The sequence below is a fragment of the Balaenoptera acutorostrata genome, chromosome 8 (genome assembly GCF_949987535.1).
Source record: "Balaenoptera acutorostrata chromosome 8, mBalAcu1.1, whole genome shotgun sequence".
In the NCBI taxonomy this organism is placed as follows: domain Eukaryota; kingdom Metazoa; phylum Chordata; class Mammalia; order Artiodactyla; family Balaenopteridae; genus Balaenoptera; species Balaenoptera acutorostrata.
Window position 1 is genome coordinate 58234128 of NC_080071.1, and position 21497 is coordinate 58255624.

Below are 21497 nucleotides of genomic sequence, written 5' to 3' on the forward strand. Positions count from 1 at the left end.
TTTAGTTTGAGACATCAGTAAGCTAGCTTGAGATTTTCTTCTATACTGAATATCAGCAATGATACATGTAAACTGGTAACTATGGAATGGAAACAAGGTGGGGGAGGGGAGACAAGGAAAGACAGAGAACTCTGACTTCTGCGCTCTCAGGAAGAGCCCTAAGGTAGAATTCTGGTTTTGCTACTTTATTTCCAGATTTGAAATTCATTGCTTTTTTTTTTTTTTTTTTGAAAATGGATGGACACAAATAGAAATTTTACAGACAAAATCATTGCTTTCTCATGAGAAATGGATTCTACTAGATAGGAACTCCCACAGTGACATCTATTCACAGCATAAAGCTTCTAAGGACTGAAATGTTCCTGTATAGGTCCAACACTTCCTTTTCTCTGAAGGTGGAAAGTTAATAAAATGCACTTCTCTGGGGTGTTTATTTTCTCTACACCATTATACCTGTCATGAATTCTTTGTTTTTCCTCCCACTCCCTTGGTTGATGAATCAACACCACTTGAACTGTTTTACGGCAGCTTGTGTTTACTTCACACATACCTTAACCTTCCCTTTTCTCCTCCTACTGACACACACACATGCACACACACACTTTTTAACAGCAATGACTAGCTCCATCTCTTTGAATAGCATGTGTACACAGCGGCTGGCCGCCTCTTCAGGTGTGGATCCTTGACCTCCTAATTGAAATCAAGGTCTCAGTCTGCTTTTATGGCACTTAAAGATTTAACTGTGCATTTACTATCTTGAAGAAAAAAATAGAGCTTGAAGAATTGACTTGCTAAGAAAGAAAGGAGAAAAGTAGAAGACATAAGTGTTAATGTGTGTGTGAACAGATATATACACACACAAACCACACACACACACAGATTCTGTAGTGGCGATTCTGAAAACACTAGAGTGAAGAGTTTCCAGTCTTTCTGAATCTGGAATTATACTCCAGACTATTAAAAGAGAACGCTCTCTTCCTTTCTCTTATAATAGAAAGTAAATTGGATCTAGCAAATGACCTTGAAGCTGCGTGATTCTTTTGATTTTTAGCCAAAGAGGATATTGTTCAAGCACTTTAACAATCTGATTTCAAAGGAAAAACTTGGAGACAACACTTACAGAAAAGAAACACTTCCGAACCACACAATCATGTCTTATAATGAGAAGGAGTTATTCATCTTATCCTGTACAAGAGTTAATATTAATAACATTGTAAAGCAAGTACCCAAGCCAGAAACTAGAGGGTCCTAAGAATTTTAGAATATATTGAAAAGGAATGGATCTTAATTCAATTTTTAGTGAACTTAATTTCTCCTGGGTAGTTCAACGACTTGACTTTCCTTATAAATTGTATATTTAGCATAAAATGCTCTCATTCCTTTGTAATCAGAAATGTGCCACCAATGCAAATAAAGCTCATTTTCTCCAAAGGTAACCTTGTAAACAAACTCCCAAATACTCAACAGCCAAGAGGCATTACTTCCATACTGTCTCCCTAGAGGAAAACTACAGGTAGTAAAAACAAATAAATTAATCCTTTACTTTTACCTGCCCACCATAAATTGTCATTTAACCCTCTCAACAGGGGCAGTGAACCATCAGCAAGTCTCTGAATACCTATAATAAAAGCACGATGAATGATGTCATAATCATGCAAAATATGAACTAGAAGGACCCTCAAACATTAACCTGTTCTGTTACCAAAATATCCCCCAATCCCCTCAGGGGTTGGTAGCATTTGAATTGAATAGCATTTGAAGTGGGGTGAGAACAACAGAATTTTTCCAGCATTGACAAATTTGCAAAGGCAAAATATCACATATATTTAAAGGGCTGGATGGCCTAAATAGCATGCCGTTTATTATACGAGAATGGTATATTCAGGATCAGATATAATTCTATATATAATATATTGCTGCTAGTAGAATTACTACTATTAATTATTGTTACAATATTATAGCTATTGTTTATTAAGAGATTACTTTGTGCCAGTATTAACGTATTTTAGTCCTCACAGCTAGCCAGTGACTTACTTACTTTTATTACTTCCAATTTTCAGATAAGGAGATTGAGTCTTGGTGAAGTTAAATAATTTGTTCAAGCTCACATAGCTAGTAAACAGAACACAAAGATTTGAATACAAGTCCTCCTGACTGCAGAGTCCCTTTGCTTTAACCACTGTTCTGGAATTGTCTCCAAATAAACACAACATCAAAACTCCATTTCTGACCAAAGATTTCCTGATACCACACAGTCATTTCAATTTGCTAATTGGTACTTAAACTATAAGTGCTGATTTAACCTAGAATGACTGCTTTTTTCATTAATAAATTAATGAAAATGATTTATTGATTGAGCTTCTTAAATAGACATGCCTATCTGAAATATACAACTTCAAAATATTTTTAAAGATCTCAGCCTTCACAAGCATCTCTTGTGAAAACTACACACTTCATATATTATGCTAAGAATTTTACTTTAGTTCTAACACCATCTTAGTTTTAAGGGAGCTAATCTGGATCTCTTGATGGAAATATTAATAGTCTTATCTTGCACCCCAATGTTCATAGCAGCACTATTTACAACAGCCAAGGCATGGAAGCAACTTAAGTGTCCATCAGCGGATGAATGGATAAAGATGTGGTATATACATACAACAGAATATTACTCAGCCACAGGAAAACAATGAAATATTGCCATTTGCAGCAACATGGATGGACCTAGAGATCATCATACTGACTGAAGTCAGACAGAGAAAGACAAATATTATATGGTATCACTTATATGTGGAATCTCGAAAAAATAATGCAAATGAACTTATTTACAAAACAGAAACAGAATCACAGACATAGAAAACAAACTTGTGGTTGCCAAAGGAGAAGGGGGCAGATAAATTAGGAGTATGGAATTAACAGATAAACACCACTATATATAAAATAGATAAATAACAAGGCTTTCCTGTATAGCACAGGGAACTATACTCAATATCTTATAATAACCTAAAATGGAAAAGAATCTGAAAAAAATACACATATATATATACATATATATATATATACATGTATAACTGAATCACTTTGCTGTATACCTGAAACTAATACAATATTGTAAACCAACTGTACTTACAATTAAAAAAAAGAATCCTACCTTTATAAAAAAGTATATGAAATTTTATTAACAATTGTATCTAAATTAGCATAAATTCCCAAGAATCAACAACTCCTTGACCTAAGAAACTGAAAATAGGCTTCAAAAATAAAAGTCAGTTTACCTTTAATCTTCTTGTACTTCTTATACCATCTCCCAAACTCCTGGCACTTGGTTGCTGACACGTTGGCATAATATGTGCTATTTACAATGGATGAGATCATACTCTGTAAAGAAAAAAAAAACAGTTATTTTTCCATAAATATGAGTATTCCTTTTCAGGGACAAGAAAAGGCACATTATATAGTCCATACCAATCTCCTTTGTCTTTTAAATTTGAAGCAGTCACCCTCCTGCAAACTAAACTATTAAATATGATTAACGAAACTTACTATCCCTTTAACTTGTACGATGACAGTGCATTCTCCATAAAACCAACCCTGGAGCAATGTCAAAGATGGAGGGCGCAGGACACACAGATTGAATGCAAAGGGAAAGAACAGTTGTGATTTAGGAACCCGAGCAAAAGGTGAGATCAGATGCTCCTGCATCTGTAATCCAAATAATGCCTCTCAGATGTTTCTGTTCCGCTTCCAACTGCACCAAGCTTACACAGCCAAGAATCTGAGAACATCCGTGCTACACACTACAGAACAACATTTAGGGAAATAAGTTAAATTAATATGATTTATAGAAACGTGTGATTAGCACTTGTGTGAAAATTCACCAAATGAAAAAATTAACAGTGCTATTTTAGAGCAGGGGAAACTAAACATAACACTTGTTCTGTGTTTCAAGCAAAAATGCATCAAAGCTAAAACTTTGAGTGTTTAAGTACCTGATTCCTTCTTGTTCTTCATACTCCTCTCTCTCCTCAGCTCAACCCTTTAGCTGATTTGTTTGAAATTGCAGTTAACAGGAAAAAGAAAGGGAGCATAACCTAACTTACCACTGAAAAATTAAAAATTATAACTGCACACCTTGAATTCAATTTCATACAGAGATATGTTTTCAGTCAATATGGCATGTTTGGACCAACATTCGTGGCAGATGTTAACTTATACCTGAATGACTGTGATAGTACATGTGTATGTTTTATACATAGATTTTATTTCTGCAAATTCTGTCTAAAAACAAATGGACATAAACGAGTCAAGAGATCCAAATGACCTACGTAAGGCTTTATATCCTGCCTTGAAATCTCATCTTTCTTAAAAAAGTTTTCCCCAGATATGGAACAGTTGAGGGAAATCTTGGAACTTCTAATGTCATTTCGACAAAGTAGTCAAGATAAAAAGGATAACAATAAATCAAGGCATTGACAAGTTATTTAGGTTCAAGTGCCAGTAGACAGTCCTGCATAGACTCCCATTTAAGACAGTTTCCTCTTTGAGCCCACAGACTCCCTCTTTTTTAATCACTATGCAGTACTGATGGGGGAGGGAGGTCCTAATTCAATTCACAGAAACCTCTGGTTCTTTCTGTATAGCAGATGGCTATCCTCCCTGCAGTTGCTGATCTCTAAATGACAATTCTGTTCTCTAAGGGGAGATAGTAAAGGGAACTCTTTTAATCTGAGGATCTGGACACAGCCCTGGAACACAAAGAGCCAGTATCACCTGAGTGTATCACAGAACTTGGAGCCTTGCCTGCTGCCTTAGAGGATCAATGGAATCCTAATCTTCCTGAGGCAGGGTTCTGCTTTGTAGGTTATTAAAACAAAGGAGTAAAGAAGTCTCTTGGCTAGCTGGGCTACTTCCTTCCCTCTCTGGGCTGAGCTTTTCCCTCTGTCCCAGTTCGTGAGATCCTTGAGAACAGTGACTCTGTCTGTTTCTTTTTTTTTCTCTCCCTTGTATCTAACACGGTTCTGATGTGGGATATCTGAGTCACTGAAATATAACAGATGAAAAGGGACAAAGATGAAATTTAAAAATGCCAAACTGAAATGTCAAAATAATGAAAAATTTAACATGAAAGCAGCTTAATAACAGATGCACCAGCTACTCTGGTGTATGTGAATAACTGCAAATGTACTTGTCATCTTTCTATGTTGTTTGTATGAATGTTACCCTCTGGAAAGGCATAAGATATATAGCCATGGCAGAAGCCAGAGCTAAAGCTTCTATCACAAAGTGATCTAGAAAGCAGATTAAAATGGAAAGTGTTTTAAGTACTGCCTGCAGCTGCCCCTCAACTCTTCCTGGCCCATAAGACCAGGACACAAATCCATATTACTCTGGTCTCAGATAATCCACATTTCCCCCACTCCCTGGACTTCCTACTTTGTCTTTGCTCCAGATGCATCTTCATTGATACTCTTGTGTTAGTGGCCAGTGTCAATCTATGTGGCAAGAAAATGAATACCTGGGCTTCTGCTGGTTTCATCACCAGATGGTCTTACACTAGAGTCGGTTCACACTCATTTAAAAAGGAGTTGGCAGACGTGGTATATATACACAGAGGAATACTACTCAGCCATAAAAAAAAGAATGAAATCCTGCCATTTGCAACAACATGGATGGACCTTGAAGGCATTATGCTAAGTGAAATAAATCAGAGAAACACAAATGCTGTATGATTTCACTCGTGGTATCCTAAAAAAAATAAAAATAAAATAAAAACAAACTAATAGATACAGAGATCAGATTAGTGGTTACCAGAGGGGAGGAGGGTTTTGAGGTGGGTGAAATTGGTGAAGGGGCTCAACTGTATGGTGATGGATGGCAACTGTACTTGTGGTGGTGATCACTTTGTAGTACACACAGATGTCAAACAGTAAATGCTGTACATCTGAAACTTATATAATAAAATAATAACAATAATAATAATTAAAAGGTAATAGGAAAAAAAAGGAGTTGGCTACCCAGAGACTCAGTCAGGTTTGTTCTCTTCCCCATATTATTATAAGTGAGTTTCTAACTCTGCTGACCACAGAACGAAAAATAAATAGGTTTAAGCTATGAACTGAGCAAAGGAACTGGGTAGCAAATAAAGACAGTTTCCTATAACATGAGAAACTTTAGTCACCAGAAATGTCTCTTCAAATGTGTGGCACCTTTTATTCATATTAACTCCCTGCAGGTCTTTACAGTTAGTTGACCCTTAAAGTAGCTCTACTGATACAAATTTTTATAATTCAACCTGAGAGAGCTTTAAAAACAGAAGAGGTACATCTTGGGGATATTTAAGATGAAAGGTCATGTTATGTCTTACCATTACAGTTTCAATTATGAACATTTTCTAACCCTAAATTAGACTGCTATATTCTCAAAGCCTGAGTCTGAACCACTAGGCCTCGCTAGAATACTCTGGATGCACACTACAAGGTCATCTTAATGTTATGTCAATTTACTTTTAAAACATCAAAACTTAATTCATTATAAACAAAATTGAAAGGGGCTAACACAGACCCAGCACATGCTGACTTTTACTCTACAAGGAATAGTGTTCTTCAGAGGTCCTGGGGCACAGAGAATCTGTATTTATACCACATTGCATCCATTCTACAGCCACGTTTTAAAAATACAGTCATCCCTCCATATCCATGGGTTCCTCATCCAGGGATTCAAACAACTGTGGATTGAAAATATTTGGGGAAAAAAAAAATTCCAGAAAGTTCCAAAAAGCAAAACTTGAATTTTCTACACACACCCCAGCAACTATTAACATAGCATTTAATCTAGAGATGACTTAAAGTATATGGGAGGATGTGCATAGGTTATATGCAAGTACTATGTCATTTTATACAAGGGACTTGAGAATCTGAGGATTTTGGTATCCGCGTGGAGGTCCTGAAACCAATCTCCTGGGATACCAAGGGATGACTGTACTTTTTTTTTTTTTTTTTTTTTTTTGGCTGTGTGTTGGGGTCTTCGTTTCTGTGCGAGGGCTTTCTCTAGTTGCGGCAAGTGGGGGCCACTCGTCATCACGGTGCGCGGGCCTCTCACTATCGCGGCCTCTCTTGTTGTGGAGCACAGGCTCCAGACACGCAGGCTCAGTAGTTGTGGCTCACGGGCCTAGTTGCTCCGCGGCATGTGGGATCTTCCCGGACCAGGGCTCGAACCCGTGTCCCCTGCATTGGCAGGCAGATTCTCAACCACTGCACCACCAGGGAAGTCCTGACTGTACTTTAATGTCACTGAAATTGGGATGCATCTTACAATCAGTAGCATCTTAGACCTGATGAGATACAGTTGCTGCAAAATGGGATGAGTAATAATTAAAATCTCTCCCACCTACCACCCTGCCAAAAAATATCTAATTTCCATTCACTGCTTTTAAAAATATGTATATAATTTTGTAGTCTACATTGCTCTTTTATGTTTTCCAATCATTCAAGAGCAACCATACAATTGGACTTTTAGAATACCTCCACCTTTTTGATAAATGAACACGATATGAATCACTTTTTCAATCCAGAATACAACCACCTCCTCAGTATCCATGTTAATATAAAGCAATACTGATACAAATCACCCAGAAGATATGTGTGCTGTTATTTTTAACACTTAAACAAAGGGACTATGTTTTATTAAATATCAATATTTATATTATAATTAAATAGGCTAATATTAAATGACTAATAATATTAAAATGACTTTGCATTTAGGAAGCATGCTTCACTTCTCATGGTGGTGGGATGTGAGAAAGAAAGGAGGAGGACATGTGCGATGGGCAATCGAGGCAGCCCCTCTCATCCTTAGTCACAGCCATAAATAGCACACAGACAGTGATTGTAGACAAAGCTATTTATGAAAAATATTACGTATTAAAATAAATAGGAAGGTTTAACATGTCTTCCTAACTGCAGAAAAATTTTTGAAAGTTTCAGGCTTCTTTGTAATCAATCATGGAATTTTAAATATGAAGAATGTAGATGGGGGATAAAAATCTAAGTTTCCTCATTTGCGGTCACTCTGACACATCTGCCACTTATACTTAAAAGTTATTTTTTAATAAAATAAGGTTTTGAGGTATCAAGATATATCAGAATTAGTTACTGCAAAGCTTATTAGCTAATTTGAATTTGCTCTAAGCCAACTGCAGGAGAATATTATAGTATTGTTATTAATACTTATTACAGCTAAGTAGAAATATAGCTAAGAAAAATAAATTTTCTTTTAGCTTCCTGAGACAAATTTTAAACTCACTTGTTTGTTTTTGACTAGCCCAGAGAAGAGACGTCACCTGTGATTATAAGTGTGCTTGCATTTTTCAAACCAAGGGCTCAGAAACTCAGAATGAAGAAGCATCTTGCCCAAAGTCAAATAGCAGCAGGAAGCACCACAAAGAGACACTACCGGGCTTCCCTGGTGGCGCAGTGGTTGAGAGTCTGCCTGCCGATGCAGGGGACACGGGTTCGAGCCCTGGTCTGGGAAGGTCCCACATGCCGCGGAGCAACTGGGCCCGTGAGCCACAATTACTGAGCCTGCGCGTCTGGAGCCTGTGCTCCACGACAGTGAGAGGCCTGCGCACCGCGATGAAGAGTGGCCCCCGCTTGCCGCAACTGGAGAAAGCCCTCGCACAGAAACGAAGACCCAACACAGCCATAAATAAATAAATAAATAAATAAAAATTAAATTCTCTTGAGTTTAAAAAAAAAAAAAAAAAAAGAGACACTACCACCAGGCCACACTATTTCATGGGAAATGTTCATCACCATCTCCATCTGCTAGCACAAGCTCAAAGTGGATTCTGCAACCAATGCTTTAGACAAAGCAAGAAACAAGGTGACAAAAAATAAAACAAAAAGTTTCAGCCCCTTATATGAGTTAAGAAGTGTAGAATCAGAGAAAGCTAAGGAACCTAAAGGCAATTTAAAACTTAATAGAAAAAGCAAAACAATAAACACAGGTTAAGATGATTTGTACAATATACTTGGAAAGACAGAGATCTGAGCATCCCCTTTTCCTCTCCCCAAAAAAGAAAGATAAAATAATTGGGTATCTCTCACCACTTTCCCTTTGGCTTAGTGAGATTTGTTTGAACAGCAAAATTATACTAAGAGTAGCTAAACTGCAGATGCATAATAGACTCACTGTAAAAAACAACATTTTAAAACCAAAGTGAATGGTTACGTGTTCCATAGGTGAGAATGCCCTGTCTGAGCAAGAAGTAGGGGGAGAAGCTGGCATCTCACGGCCTCCCTTCCCACCTGAACACAGAGGACAGAGCATGATGCAGGCAATGAATGATATATGCATTCTTCCCTTGTTTTCAGCCTTGTCATTCTGCTTGGTAATATGTTAAATAACATATTAAACATGAGATCATAATGATACTCCAATTAAGATTATAGGAAAGGGAAAAAAGTAATTTGGAGGAATTACTTTATCATGAAAAATTAATGTTACTTGGCCACTTTCTACTATCCCTTTCCATCCCCATTTCTGAGTTATACTATCAGAATGGAAAGCTTTTGCCATTCTAGCTGAAAGAAACACTTCCTCTGGGCTGATTCGAGAGCTCCTCCCCTAGGGGACTGCCGAATGGTTTGCTTGTCTGACAGGGGCACCCTCGTCTGTGAAAGGGGAATACTGATACCTGCCTCAGAGGCTGTAAGGATTCAGAGTTGATCTGCATAGAAGGCTTAGCGCAGAAGAGGTGGAGCCAGCAGACGCCAGCTCTCTCCTCTTCATGCAATCATTTCAGATGGTCATCTCAATCACCCACTGGGAATTATTTAGAAGTTGTCACCTGTGAGCCCTCTTCAACAAGAGTTCATGAGGTTGGGCCGTGATCTAAAACAACCTTGCATGAAAATAACTGAAATGGACAGTTGGCACCTCGTTAACACGGGACAGGGTGCATCCCCACTACACCCGTGAATTTAAGATTAAATGAAATGAACAGTTGGCAACTGGTTAAGACAATACTGGTCCAGGCAGTTGATCAGCCACTTGTCTGTAGATGAGGGCATGATCAATTTGTTCTTTTCTATTGACCCAATTGGCTGCTTGATTTCACTGCCTCATTATTTTGGCATATTGTACATTTAAGTTGTTCCTTTAATGATCCCCAAATGGGCAAGACTTGCCTAGGATGGCAGAAATCATTATCCTACAATCCATGTCTTTAAAAGACTATATAACCGCTACATCACCATCATACTGGAAATCTAGTAACCTTTTCACAGTTCAAAAACTCCCATCAGTCCTCTTGCTCCTCAAATATTTGGCAATAAAACCTCAACTAGGGGCATGGGACAGAGCTGCTTTAAAAACGTATCTGTATGCTAAGTGAAATGAGCCAGCACAAAAGGACAAATATTCTATGATTCTACTTTTATGAGACATCTAGAATAAGCAAATTCATAGAGACACAAAACAGAATAGAGGTTACCAGGGGCTGTTGGGGGAGAGAAGAATGGGTAATTATTGCTTAATGATTACAGACCTTTTGTCTGGGGCGATGAAAAATTTTGGAAATAGATCAGGGGAGGAGGGGGCGGGTGGGTGATGGTCGTACAACATGTAAATGTAATTAATACCACTGAATTGTAAACTTAAAAACTGTAAACTTAAAACTTGTTAAAATGATAAATTTCATGTTATGTATTTTCACCACAAAAAAAATTTTTTAAAGCATGTCTAGGGTCGCAGAGATAAAATTAGGAGGGGAGGCAGGGGGACACTGGAAGGTGCGCCTACATTTGCAAATTGTCTCCATTGGATCATCCTAATAACCTATGAGGTGATCAAGGCAGGCACTGTTAGCTCTTCTTAGTTTAATGGATTGAAACCCTGAGGACCTGGGGTTTTGTCTTTTAACTCTTCCTTCAGTAAAAAAATTAGTGAGCCATAGAAAGATGTGTTCATAATGTTTTCAAATTGGAACAGTTAGAGACCATTTTAATAAGGGAGACCTGGGTCTAAAGTATAGGAAATTAGGATGCTTGGGACAGGCTATGGGCTGATGGAAGAGGCTGGAAGTGGTGACTCAGGGGGACATCAGAGGAAAAGGAAGAGGCTGTCAGCATTTAAACACATTTTGAAAGGTGAAATCAAAAATAAATACACAGACACACAAATACAACCTATACTTTCCAAGCACCTGGCCAGACAGAGTACAGCTAAATCATGACTTCCCTCCCTTTAAATATATATGCCTCAGCCTACAATTGTTGCCCTTTTATGGACTTTTCCACTCTTTCCTTCTGCCTTCAAGGCTGCTCTTTTGAAATGTAGACCACTGGGATGTTCAAGAAAATATATACTAGCCACGGAATCATTCTTTTATGCAATTGCCAAACTTAAGTGAGGAAACACCTAATATGGTTTGGCTTGGGGGTAGTAAGGGAGAATTATGTTAAAAGCAGGCATCTTTTCCTCATGAACTGAGAATATTTTAGATAGCCCAATAATCTACCGTTCTGCTTTAAAGTAAGTAGCATTTGGTGCTCCACTCTCTTCGTCCTACACTGAAAGCTTCATCTCTCTCTCATCCTCACCTCTGTACCCCCCAGCCCATTGTAAAGTACCTGACTCTTAACTGGGACTCCATTAAAGCTGGTAAAATACATTTTTTAATTACTGTTTCACTGTCTCAGAACAAAAATTCATTCTTTTTCACACTGCACAGATTGAACAAAAATGTATGCACCTATTCTATGACAGCCACCAACAAAATGAGTGAGCTTATCTCCACACCAAAATGCAATCCAGCTATGCAATTTAAGTGAATAATCCGGAACGTTTCAGGGTAACAGCCATAGGATTAATTCAGGCACCCACATTACATGCCCATGCTGGCTGAGAAGGACTACCCCAGTGAGATTTTCCATAATCACACAGCATACCAGAAGCCTAAATCAAAGCTCCTCCATATCTAAGCAACAGAACTGAGCCCCCGGTTGATTGAAAATGTACTGGGCATCAACCACCAAAGTACTGTATTCACTGTTTCTCGTTCAAAACATTTTAGAGCTGCCAAGAACACTGTAAATAATAAAACTTTACATTTTATAAAACTTTCTAAAACATTTTAATACTGAATTTATTAAATACATTAGAGCAGTGGCTCTCAAGCAAGAGTGATTTTCCTCCCATCAAAGGACACTTGGCAATGTCTGGAGACGTTTCGGTTGTCACAGGGCGGGGGGTTTGGGTAGGGGGGATGTTACCGGCATCTAGTGGATAGAGATCAGGGATGCTGCTGAAGACCCCACAATACACAGGACCACAGGACATTCCCCCACCACTGAGAATATCCAGCCCCAAAGCTCAACTGGGCCAAAGTTTAGAACTCCTGCATTAGAGTAACCACAACATGCAAGATATACATTGTGCTGAATGCTGAGAACACGGAGATAAGAGATGGCTTCCCCTATTGTGGGCAGTCCAGTAAGTGATGAGAACTGGCAGATAACACTGACAACAGGCTGTGATAAGTGCTGTGACAGGGGTGTGTCCAAAAGGCTACTAAAAGCAGAAGCAGCAACTACTTTAATCAGAAGGTCAGGGTTCTTCACCAGCAGTGACTTTCCAGCTGGAATTGGAAAGATTTCCTCAAGCAGAAGAGAGTAGCGCATGCTAGCCAAGAGAAATCGCATAGCAAAAGGAAGGTAGTGTCACGCCGAAGGACTCTGAGGTCACCATCATTGTGTGCGGGGGCCACCAGAGCCACAGGTTAACGTGGCACAGCTCCCTTGAGGACTACTCTCATGTGGACAGGGGAGGTTAATAATTTAACAGGTAAAGCGATTTGTATGGCATTTTTAAAAATAGCAAAAACACAGGTATATGGAGTAAACTGTGTATTGCTTTTCATGAACTGTAAAAGTAACATAAGAAGTTGCTTTGTCCGACTTGAAGTGCTAATGGGACTAATTAGGTTGCTCCCACCCTTGGGACTATTTTGGTGAAGTTTGAGCAATGGTAAATGTTTCAAAACGATTAACTGCATGGTTTGGAGCACAGAGTGGATGCAGGTAGAGGGAGGAAGGCGACTGGTGGGAAATCAGGTTAGTGGCCTCTTGACGGTATACACGGGCTATGCTATGCAGTCTGTTCTTCCTACAGGCTGAGCAGGGCGAGTCGCTGGAGGCTTGTAGACGAGGAAATGGCACAATGTTAGCTTTGGAGAAGCAGGTGGCAGGAGAAAGATTATGATGCGGGATGACTGAAAATACTTCACAGGAGAGGTGACAAAAGTCTAAACAAGGCAATGGCACAAAGGAGGAAGATTTTAGATACAGAGGTGGTAGAATCCATTATATCTAATATGAGAGTGACAGCAAAGAAACTTTGTAGGTTGGGCAACTAGGTGGGCAAGCAATGAGAACAGAAAACGGGGGAGAAAAGAGGATTTTTACAGCAGGGGTAAAGATGTTCTCGTTTGAATCTCAAGACAACCCTGCAAATTATGTGACATATGTGGATACAATCATGCCCAGTTTACAGACGAGTTTAATGAGGCTCTGAGAGTGGATGGGCTTGCCCAGGATCACACATTCAACATAAAAGAACTGAGATTCGGGAATTCCCTGGCGGTGCAGTGGTTAGGACTCAGCGCTTTCATTGCCGGGGCCCAGGTTCAATCCCACAAGCCACGTGGTACAGCCAAAAAAACAAACAAAAAAATTACTGAGATGAGAGCTCAGGGTGCTCAGCCCCTAATGTGGGTTCTTTCTTGCTCAGGCTGTCCCTCTAGCCACATTTTATAGTTATAACCAAACCTAATAATCACAGTAGATCAATTTTGACCAAATTCCCATAGGCCTCAAAAGCCCTGGATAAAATTCTGAACTGGTGATATTGTTAGGAGCTTGTCCACTTCTAGGCAAAGCCCAATTTGACTTTCAAGTAAATCCAAGAGAAAATTAATTGTGACTAATTGTAAAATTTAGGAGAAATGATTGAAATTTTTTTCCCTAAATTGTTCTTTATCCATTCCCTGTATATGATCAGAATAATTCAAAATATTTATTTTTAGAACTTCATAAGCAATCACATTGGAATAAATCAAAATTCTAGCAACAAGCTTTAGTACCTATGTACATACCTACAGGTAGGTATTGAAATGGCCTATGTGAAAGGCGTAAGCACAAAAGTAGGGATGTAACTGATGGTGTCCCCTTCAATCTACCACTCAGGTACATGCCGTCCTGATTTTTTGGAAGCAAAAATATTAATAGCAGGCTTTGTCTCAGAGGATCTAAATTCCAAAACGCTCTCCAAGACGCATATAAAAATTATTCAGTTCACACCAATAATATCATGTCTCAGGAATAACAGCTGGTACTATTTATGGAGTATCACTGTATGCGACGTACCAGGCCAAGATTTTATGTGATTTATCTCATTACTCCTCATTATATGACTTAGAACTATTACTCTCCTGGTTTTACATACAAAGAAACAGGCTCATAAAGATGAGGTCACAAAAGCTTGTAAGCCAGGACAAGAATCCAGATCTGACTGATTCCACAATGCAAGCTCTTAACCACTAGGCTTCCTGCTTCCCCCAAAGACTATTATCCTGGAACATAGCTCAGGACACATCAAGTTTCTATGGTTCTTGTCATCTTCCCTTGAATTTGACAGACATGTAGTCAGTCTACTGTCTTAAATCAAGTGTAGCAACTCACACCAGAAAACGAATTTCCATTCATGGCTTTAAATAATGTTAACCTGAGTTCATTTCACAGCAGTTCTAAGCCACTCCCCATAGCCACCAAAATATTATCTTATCATTAGAAAAAGTGGGGCCTTCTTCACCCATGAACACAAATGGAACCGCAAGCCCTTTCTTCTGCTGTTCCTCCCTTTGATCCTCTCAATCTCTTATTTTTGTGGCTTGTTTTAGTTTATGATCAGTTCAGTAAAAACAGAGTACCACTTTTTCTCGTGATGCATTTTCATGTGGTGAACTCACTCCCAAATCTCTACAAGTGTGTATGATGCAAAGATCATCTCTCTCTGCTAGACCCAGAAAAGGCTCAATAAACAAATAAAAACAAATTAAGATGGGTTTGGCATGGCTGACCCATTTCACTGACCAAGTAACACAGTAATTTGGAGCCTGAGCTTTGGCAAGGGAGGTCTCAGCTGGGGTGGCAACCTGTCACTTAACCAGCTGAGTAAGCTTAGGCAGGTAAAGTGCTTCTCTGAGCCTTGTTTTCTTGATCTATAAAATGGAGACACTGATACCTACCTCCTACGACATATGTGAGAAGTTAAAGACTGTGAGTTTAAAATGTTTTAATGTGACTCCCGCTATATCAGAGCTCTCAGTAAGTGATAAGTTCTCCTCTACAAAAAAAAAAGCATCACAACCTCCATATTTTTTTCCACCTAAGATGTAGTGTGAATATAAATAAAAGACAGCTGTCTGAGCAGGAGTGCCCCTCCTGCCAGACAGCCCACCCTTGGCTTCTTCATTTCTCCTGAAGACACTGACCTGGGAGAGAGGGCATTCTTTGGCTAATGTGCTCTGGTTCATCTCTTTGAGCAGCTCCTTTAAGGCATTGCGGACCGTGGCGTGGTTCCACTGCTCCGCAGGCAAGTCTTCCAACTTCGAACAACTGGAAAACAGAGCAAGAATGAATGACATGCAAACCCTTACATGCAGAGTACAGCAGTCACCCCTGGGTCCTGTGAAGCATTAGGAGAACCACCAAAGAACAGGGTTGAATGTGGGCCCAAAATGAGGGAAAGGGAGCAAAACTGCTTCTCTGGGACCTTGATAGAGCCCATCACGGTCTCTTTCAGTTGGTTCTCACACTAGCCTGAGAAAACCGGTCACTTCGGATATGAAGAAATGCCAATTTTTTTAAAATAGGATTTCTCCAATCTACTGAAAGAAATGGCATGACAGTGTGATTATAAACCTCCACAAATTAAACTTAATTATTGGACATTCTTAAGGTCAAATGCAAACAAATGCTTCATCAAATTTGAAGGCCTACCCGTCACCCTCATAGAACAATCCAGAGATGTCACTTCGCTAACAAAAAACTAACTAAAGAAAAGACATTGAAGCATTCCTAGGCAAGGACAGGAATGGTGGGTCCCTATTAAAGTGTAAATTCTCCAAAAGGGGTAGATTCAAAACCTTTACAGTAAAGGACAATATTCATTAAATCACATGAGTTGCAGGCACTTTACAATACAAGACCCTGCAGAGAAACTCTAGATTCTTCAGAGGCATAATTTGTTCTGGATGCTGTATCTGAAAAAAAGAAATCATCCCCAGAACTTCTGCAGGCCACCAGAGAGGAAAGCAAGAGACGTCCAGTGCCAGCACCTTCTTGGTAAGCAGGCTACAAGGGCACCAAACTCACCCCTCAAACGCAAGCCTGAAACAGCACAGGTGTTTATTCTTCAAATATTATGTGCTAAGCATTTAACCAGAGGACTCATTAAATTAGGGGCTGTGGAAAGTTCCCCTTTAAAGGCTGCAGATTTTTAATGATTTATCAAGCTTCCCCTAGGTTACCACTTCACTGCTTCTGAAAACAAAACATAAAACAGTTGGAATGCGGACTATAAAGATGCCTGGTGACGCACCCCCCCCCCCACTTCTTCTTCTTTTTTTTTCATTTCATCCAATGTCTAGAAATTAACAAAGACAGGATGAGCTGATCTCTGTAGCGACTCTACGATCAACAGAGCAGCTCTGAGAGTTAGGAAGGGCAGATGTTCAGAGACACCCACCTTTGTAATTGGATTTTCAACGTCACAACGTGATAGACATCTTGCAGCATGTCGGCCACTGTCGCATCGGGTGCATCTGTCACATAACTGAGGGGGAGAGGGTTCCACCTCCCAAGCTTGATTATTCCTGCACAGGGAAGAAAAACATAATAAACACATATCTGCTATTTATTAAACCCTCCCATTGTTTGTTCAATGTTAGGAAGGTCATCCAATAGTCAACATTCAAGGCCCACTCAGAGATATTTTACAACCCAGTGCAATAGACTATTTCTTTCTGGCTGACAACTGAGTTAACTATACAGGAAGATGAGAATGAAAGGATGAGGTTTAATCATGGACAATCAGTTTTTTTATGTTTTCCTCTTTCTTAAATTACTTAGAAAACCATACGGATACTTCCTTCCCCCAAAGTCTTGTTTCACAGTCTAACTTAAGACTGATGCTAAATATACCGAACTGCTGATTTCATAGACAAAAAAAAAAAAAAAGCAAGCCTTAAGTAAATATAAGATTCGGTTTTGAATTGTACAAGAAAATTCCTGTGTGTGGGCTCAGCACACACACAGTCACATCCTGGTTGTGGTGTGAACCCCAGTGCGAATAGCATCTGGAGCTGAAGAAGCAGTGAGAGTTCACTTCCAGATTCACATTTCACCAGGCAGAGGGCTTGTTTTCCATAGCACAATGACTGACCACAGATCAGAAATAGCAGAGATGCCTTCAACTTCCTTTTTTTTCCTTTTTTAATTCCTCAGTTCTTTTCACAGTGACAGTGGTACCCTTTCCCTGCGGGTTTCCTGCTACATATGGTAAACACTCGTGACAATGGAGAGAGAATAAAAATCCTGGTCAAACTTGGGCAGACTCATGGGACAGCTTCAGCAACACGTGGTGAAAATGCTAAGGTATTCACAAGACGGACCCATCTTATCTGGTGCACAGGGTGCACATAACACAGATGAAGAAAAATAAAGAGAAGCCCATTTCACAAACAACGCAGCAACAAACATTTTATTTGCATGCTATGAAAAATCCAATGGTCCCCAGGATATCAAAAATTGTCACACATCCAAAACAGCTATGTTTTAGCGTTAGAAGAGAAACAGCATTTTTATTTTTATTTTTGACAATGCAGGTGAGTCCAACTACATTGTTCTTTCAAAAAATATATTTTATCACCAAAGACAGAGAATACCTGTATACCCAAGGGAACTTTTAAAAGCTTCACACAATGCTGCTTTATAGCTATGGGGCGAAATTTCAATAATAGGAAATGAACTTTCTGGTCAGGGCACACGTCCTGTCCAAGATGAAATCAATGAATGCGCAATGCTTGACATAATGCTTGAAAACAGGGAATAAACAGAACAAAAATATTAAAATGATGCACTGTTTCAGTATTAAGATTTAACAATCTGGTGCTGAATATGCTGCAGTATAAATAGTGCCTGGACTCAGATCCAATAAAGTAACACAGCTCCCATTCATAGTACCGTATGTCTCCAGTTCTGGCTCCTTAAGTCATATTTCACTTGCCAAGAAAAGCTGTGTTCTTGTGGGGATAGTTTTCCTAACATTCTCTCTCATGACAATGAAAAGTGCACAGCACACAGCATGCAGTAGTCATGAAAATGAACATCCAGGGCCCGCTGGACAGCCATCCAGGAGAGGCTGGGTCTGCTTCGCTGCTTCCCTTACTCCTTCTGACATTTGAAAGTACTAAAAAGATACCATGTAACATGCCTAACATAGTTCCTTTTTAAAAAAATCACTCCACAATTTTAATCCCCTTAAAACGTCATTATCGTGATAGCCCGTAAGTTGAGTATAAACAGACCATCTTCTAAAGATGATATTTTATTATAAGAGATTAGAGGGAGAAAAAATGAAGTCAGCAATTGCACACTATAGTAGGCAAGTCGAAGAAGCCAATTTTGTGGGTCATTTTGGTTACTAAGAATATGAAGGTAGCATGAAGCAAAGGAATCCCGTAAACTTTAACGCATAACTCTAGAGGCAATTCATCTATGCTATTGTGTGCGTCATTGTTCATTCCTTTTTATTGTTGAGGAGTGTTTCGCTGTAAGTTTATACCACAGTGCAGCCAGAGACAACAGAATGTCTCTGAATGATTTCATTTATATAAAATACAAGAACAGGCAAGACTCATCTATGAGAAGTCAGAATGTAGTTACCTCCAGACAGCAGGGGCGTGACGGGAAAGGGACATAAAGGGGATTTTCTAGTTTTGGCTGGTGGTTGCACGGGTATGAAAATTGTCAAAATCCATGTAACCGAACACTTAATATGCATACATCTTATTGTATGTAAATTATACCTCAATTTTAAAAAAGGTGGAGGGGGAAGAATCTCTACAGGAAATGACAGACAAGTCACTCTATTGAAAATAGTAATCTCCATTTAGATAAGTTCTCTCCCCACCTTGATGAGCCGGAAGGAGACTTGTTTGGGCTGGAATTAGACACATACAGGTGTCTTCACAACACTTAATGCCTCCACAGAGAGCAGCAGGTGGTTTCTACATCTTGGAAGAGAGCTGCTGACACATGCTATTTTCAGGCAATGCGAAGTGCGTGTGCTTTTTCTTTTTCGCACCATATTGACTAACCTGCACCTAGAAGTCATGCTCTTTGCTCAACTACCTACCAGAGTCTGCAGGAACCAGATCTGGTAGGACAGTGGTGTCCAGAGGCTGCTCTCCTCCAGCCTGGCAGGGACTTGGAGTAACACTTTTTAATAAGCCTTTCCTCCAAATAAGGTCTCTGTCTAAAGTATTAACCCTCTTTGGAAATACAGTCCTCCTTCCCTGATATAAAATAGACAAAAATATTTCTTGGGCTGGTGTCGAGTTTTAATTGAGGAAATCAAAATGGGAAGCAGTAGACCATAGTGACAAAGAATCCCGGCTTCCAAGTCAAATTGCCTCTGTCATATCCTGCCTCCTCCACCTACTAACCATGTAACTGTAGCAAGTTACTTAATTTCTCTACACCTCAGTCCTCTCACGTGTAAAATGGAACAATAAAAGTACTGACCTCATAGGAATATTGTGCAGATTGAATGTAGAGCCCTTAGTACAGAGCCTGGATATCATTAATCCCAACAATTAATCATTTACAGTAATTATTTAGACATCTTTTAACGCTCCCTAAAAGAAAGATACAGTCAATTTATTTCAAAAATATTTACTCAAGGATGACTTCAATATCATTTAATCTTTAATTTAGTCAAGTGCCTATAAAAGGCCCTCATTATTTTAAATCACAAAGGAAGACTGTACATCAATCACTCGCTCTTCTTAGTAGCCTGTAAGTCATACTGGTTCAAGTGTTAGGCACTTCAGAAGCAAAGACTGGAAAAGATCTTGGTTCCAAGTCTGGAAGGCCTCAGATGCCCAGCTCAGTAACGCACCGTATGGGTCAGAGGTCAGGAGCAAGGCCTGGAGTCAGAGGTGAGTCCATGCCCAGCCTCCTCTGCTTGTCAGCTGCAAGACTCTGGGCAAGTTATTTAGTTGGTCTCTCTAAGGCTTGGCTTCCGTTATCTGTAAGATGTGGATAATAACAGTGCCTACTCTTCGGGGTTGCCACGAGGCTTAAAATGAGAACCAGAATGTAGCAGTGGGATGGCACACAATAAGTGCTCAGTAAAAGTTAGGGGAAAACAGATCTTTGAAAGTTCTTGGGTGTAGATGTAACACCATCAAGCAAAGCTTTAGGATGATTAACCTATACTGGAATTCAGGTGGATTAAAAAAGGGAAGCATTCTGAGGGGAGAAAAAAAAGAGCTGAAATAATCCAGATAGGTGTATCTAACATCTCTAACAGCCTCTTCCTGGTTCCCTCTAAGGAGGGATACGGACCCCAAGAAATGCTTCAGTACAGTGCAGGCGAACAAAGAAGGAAGAGAGGTTATGTTCCCACTGGGGATATCTGACTCGCCGTGTTGGAGAAATCTCAATAAAAACAGCGTAACTATAAGTATACAGAATTATTTCTAATGCTTACACTCCATGAGTAGGTTTTATAGCCCCAATCCAAAATATGAGGAAAACTAATGATGATTAGATAGTACTCTACACACACACACACACACACACACACACACACACACATATACACACTCAAGCCCAGCCAGGCACACAGTACATGCTCAATAAATGGCAATTCCCAATTCTTCTCTGAATATATATCACACTTTCACTCTGTCTGGAGTACTGATCCCATGCATTCACTTCTAGAAATCGTACACATTCTTCAAATTCTGCACCAAGAATAATTCCAACTCTGATCAACCCAGCCTGAAGTAACTCCTTTCTCTATACAGCTGCACAATAAATACTCTTGGTTAGTTTGTGTATCTTAGAAGGAGCTTAACTTTATCACAATATCCCTTTATGTTACTTTACAGTTTACAAAGTGTTTTTTCCCAAACCATTAGTTCCTCCTCACGAGGAGAGCAGGGGGTCAGTATTACACCTAAAAGTGAGGTAAAGATCAGAGAAGAGTGAGTGTTCCAGGACATCTGTGGGTGACAGCCAGAACTAGGCCCCAGGGCTTCATCTGACAAGTTTTCTAACTACTGGACCAATATCCTTTCTACTCAGCTCTGCCCGTGTGCCAGTGCCCAATCACACAGTCACACATGGGGCAGGGTCTTGACATTTAATGTT

At 39.5% G+C, this 21497-nt stretch overlaps 1 protein-coding gene across 3 annotated transcripts in view; it reads right to left on the minus strand.

Annotated features, from left to right (window-relative positions):
- SATB2 (SATB homeobox 2) overlaps positions 1-21497 on the minus strand; it is a 189916-nt gene that overhangs the window by 97487 nt on the left and 70932 nt on the right. For all 3 annotated transcript variants that reach the window (XM_057551675.1, XM_057551673.1, XM_057551674.1), the window contains 3 exons: positions 16804-16930; positions 15548-15671; positions 3273-3375 (listed from right to left, as the gene is read on the minus strand). In XM_057551675.1, coding sequence (XP_057407658.1) covers positions 3273-3375; positions 15548-15671; positions 16804-16930 — 354 coding nt within the window. The remainder of the gene's footprint in view (positions 1-3272; positions 3376-15547; positions 15672-16803; positions 16931-21497) is intronic.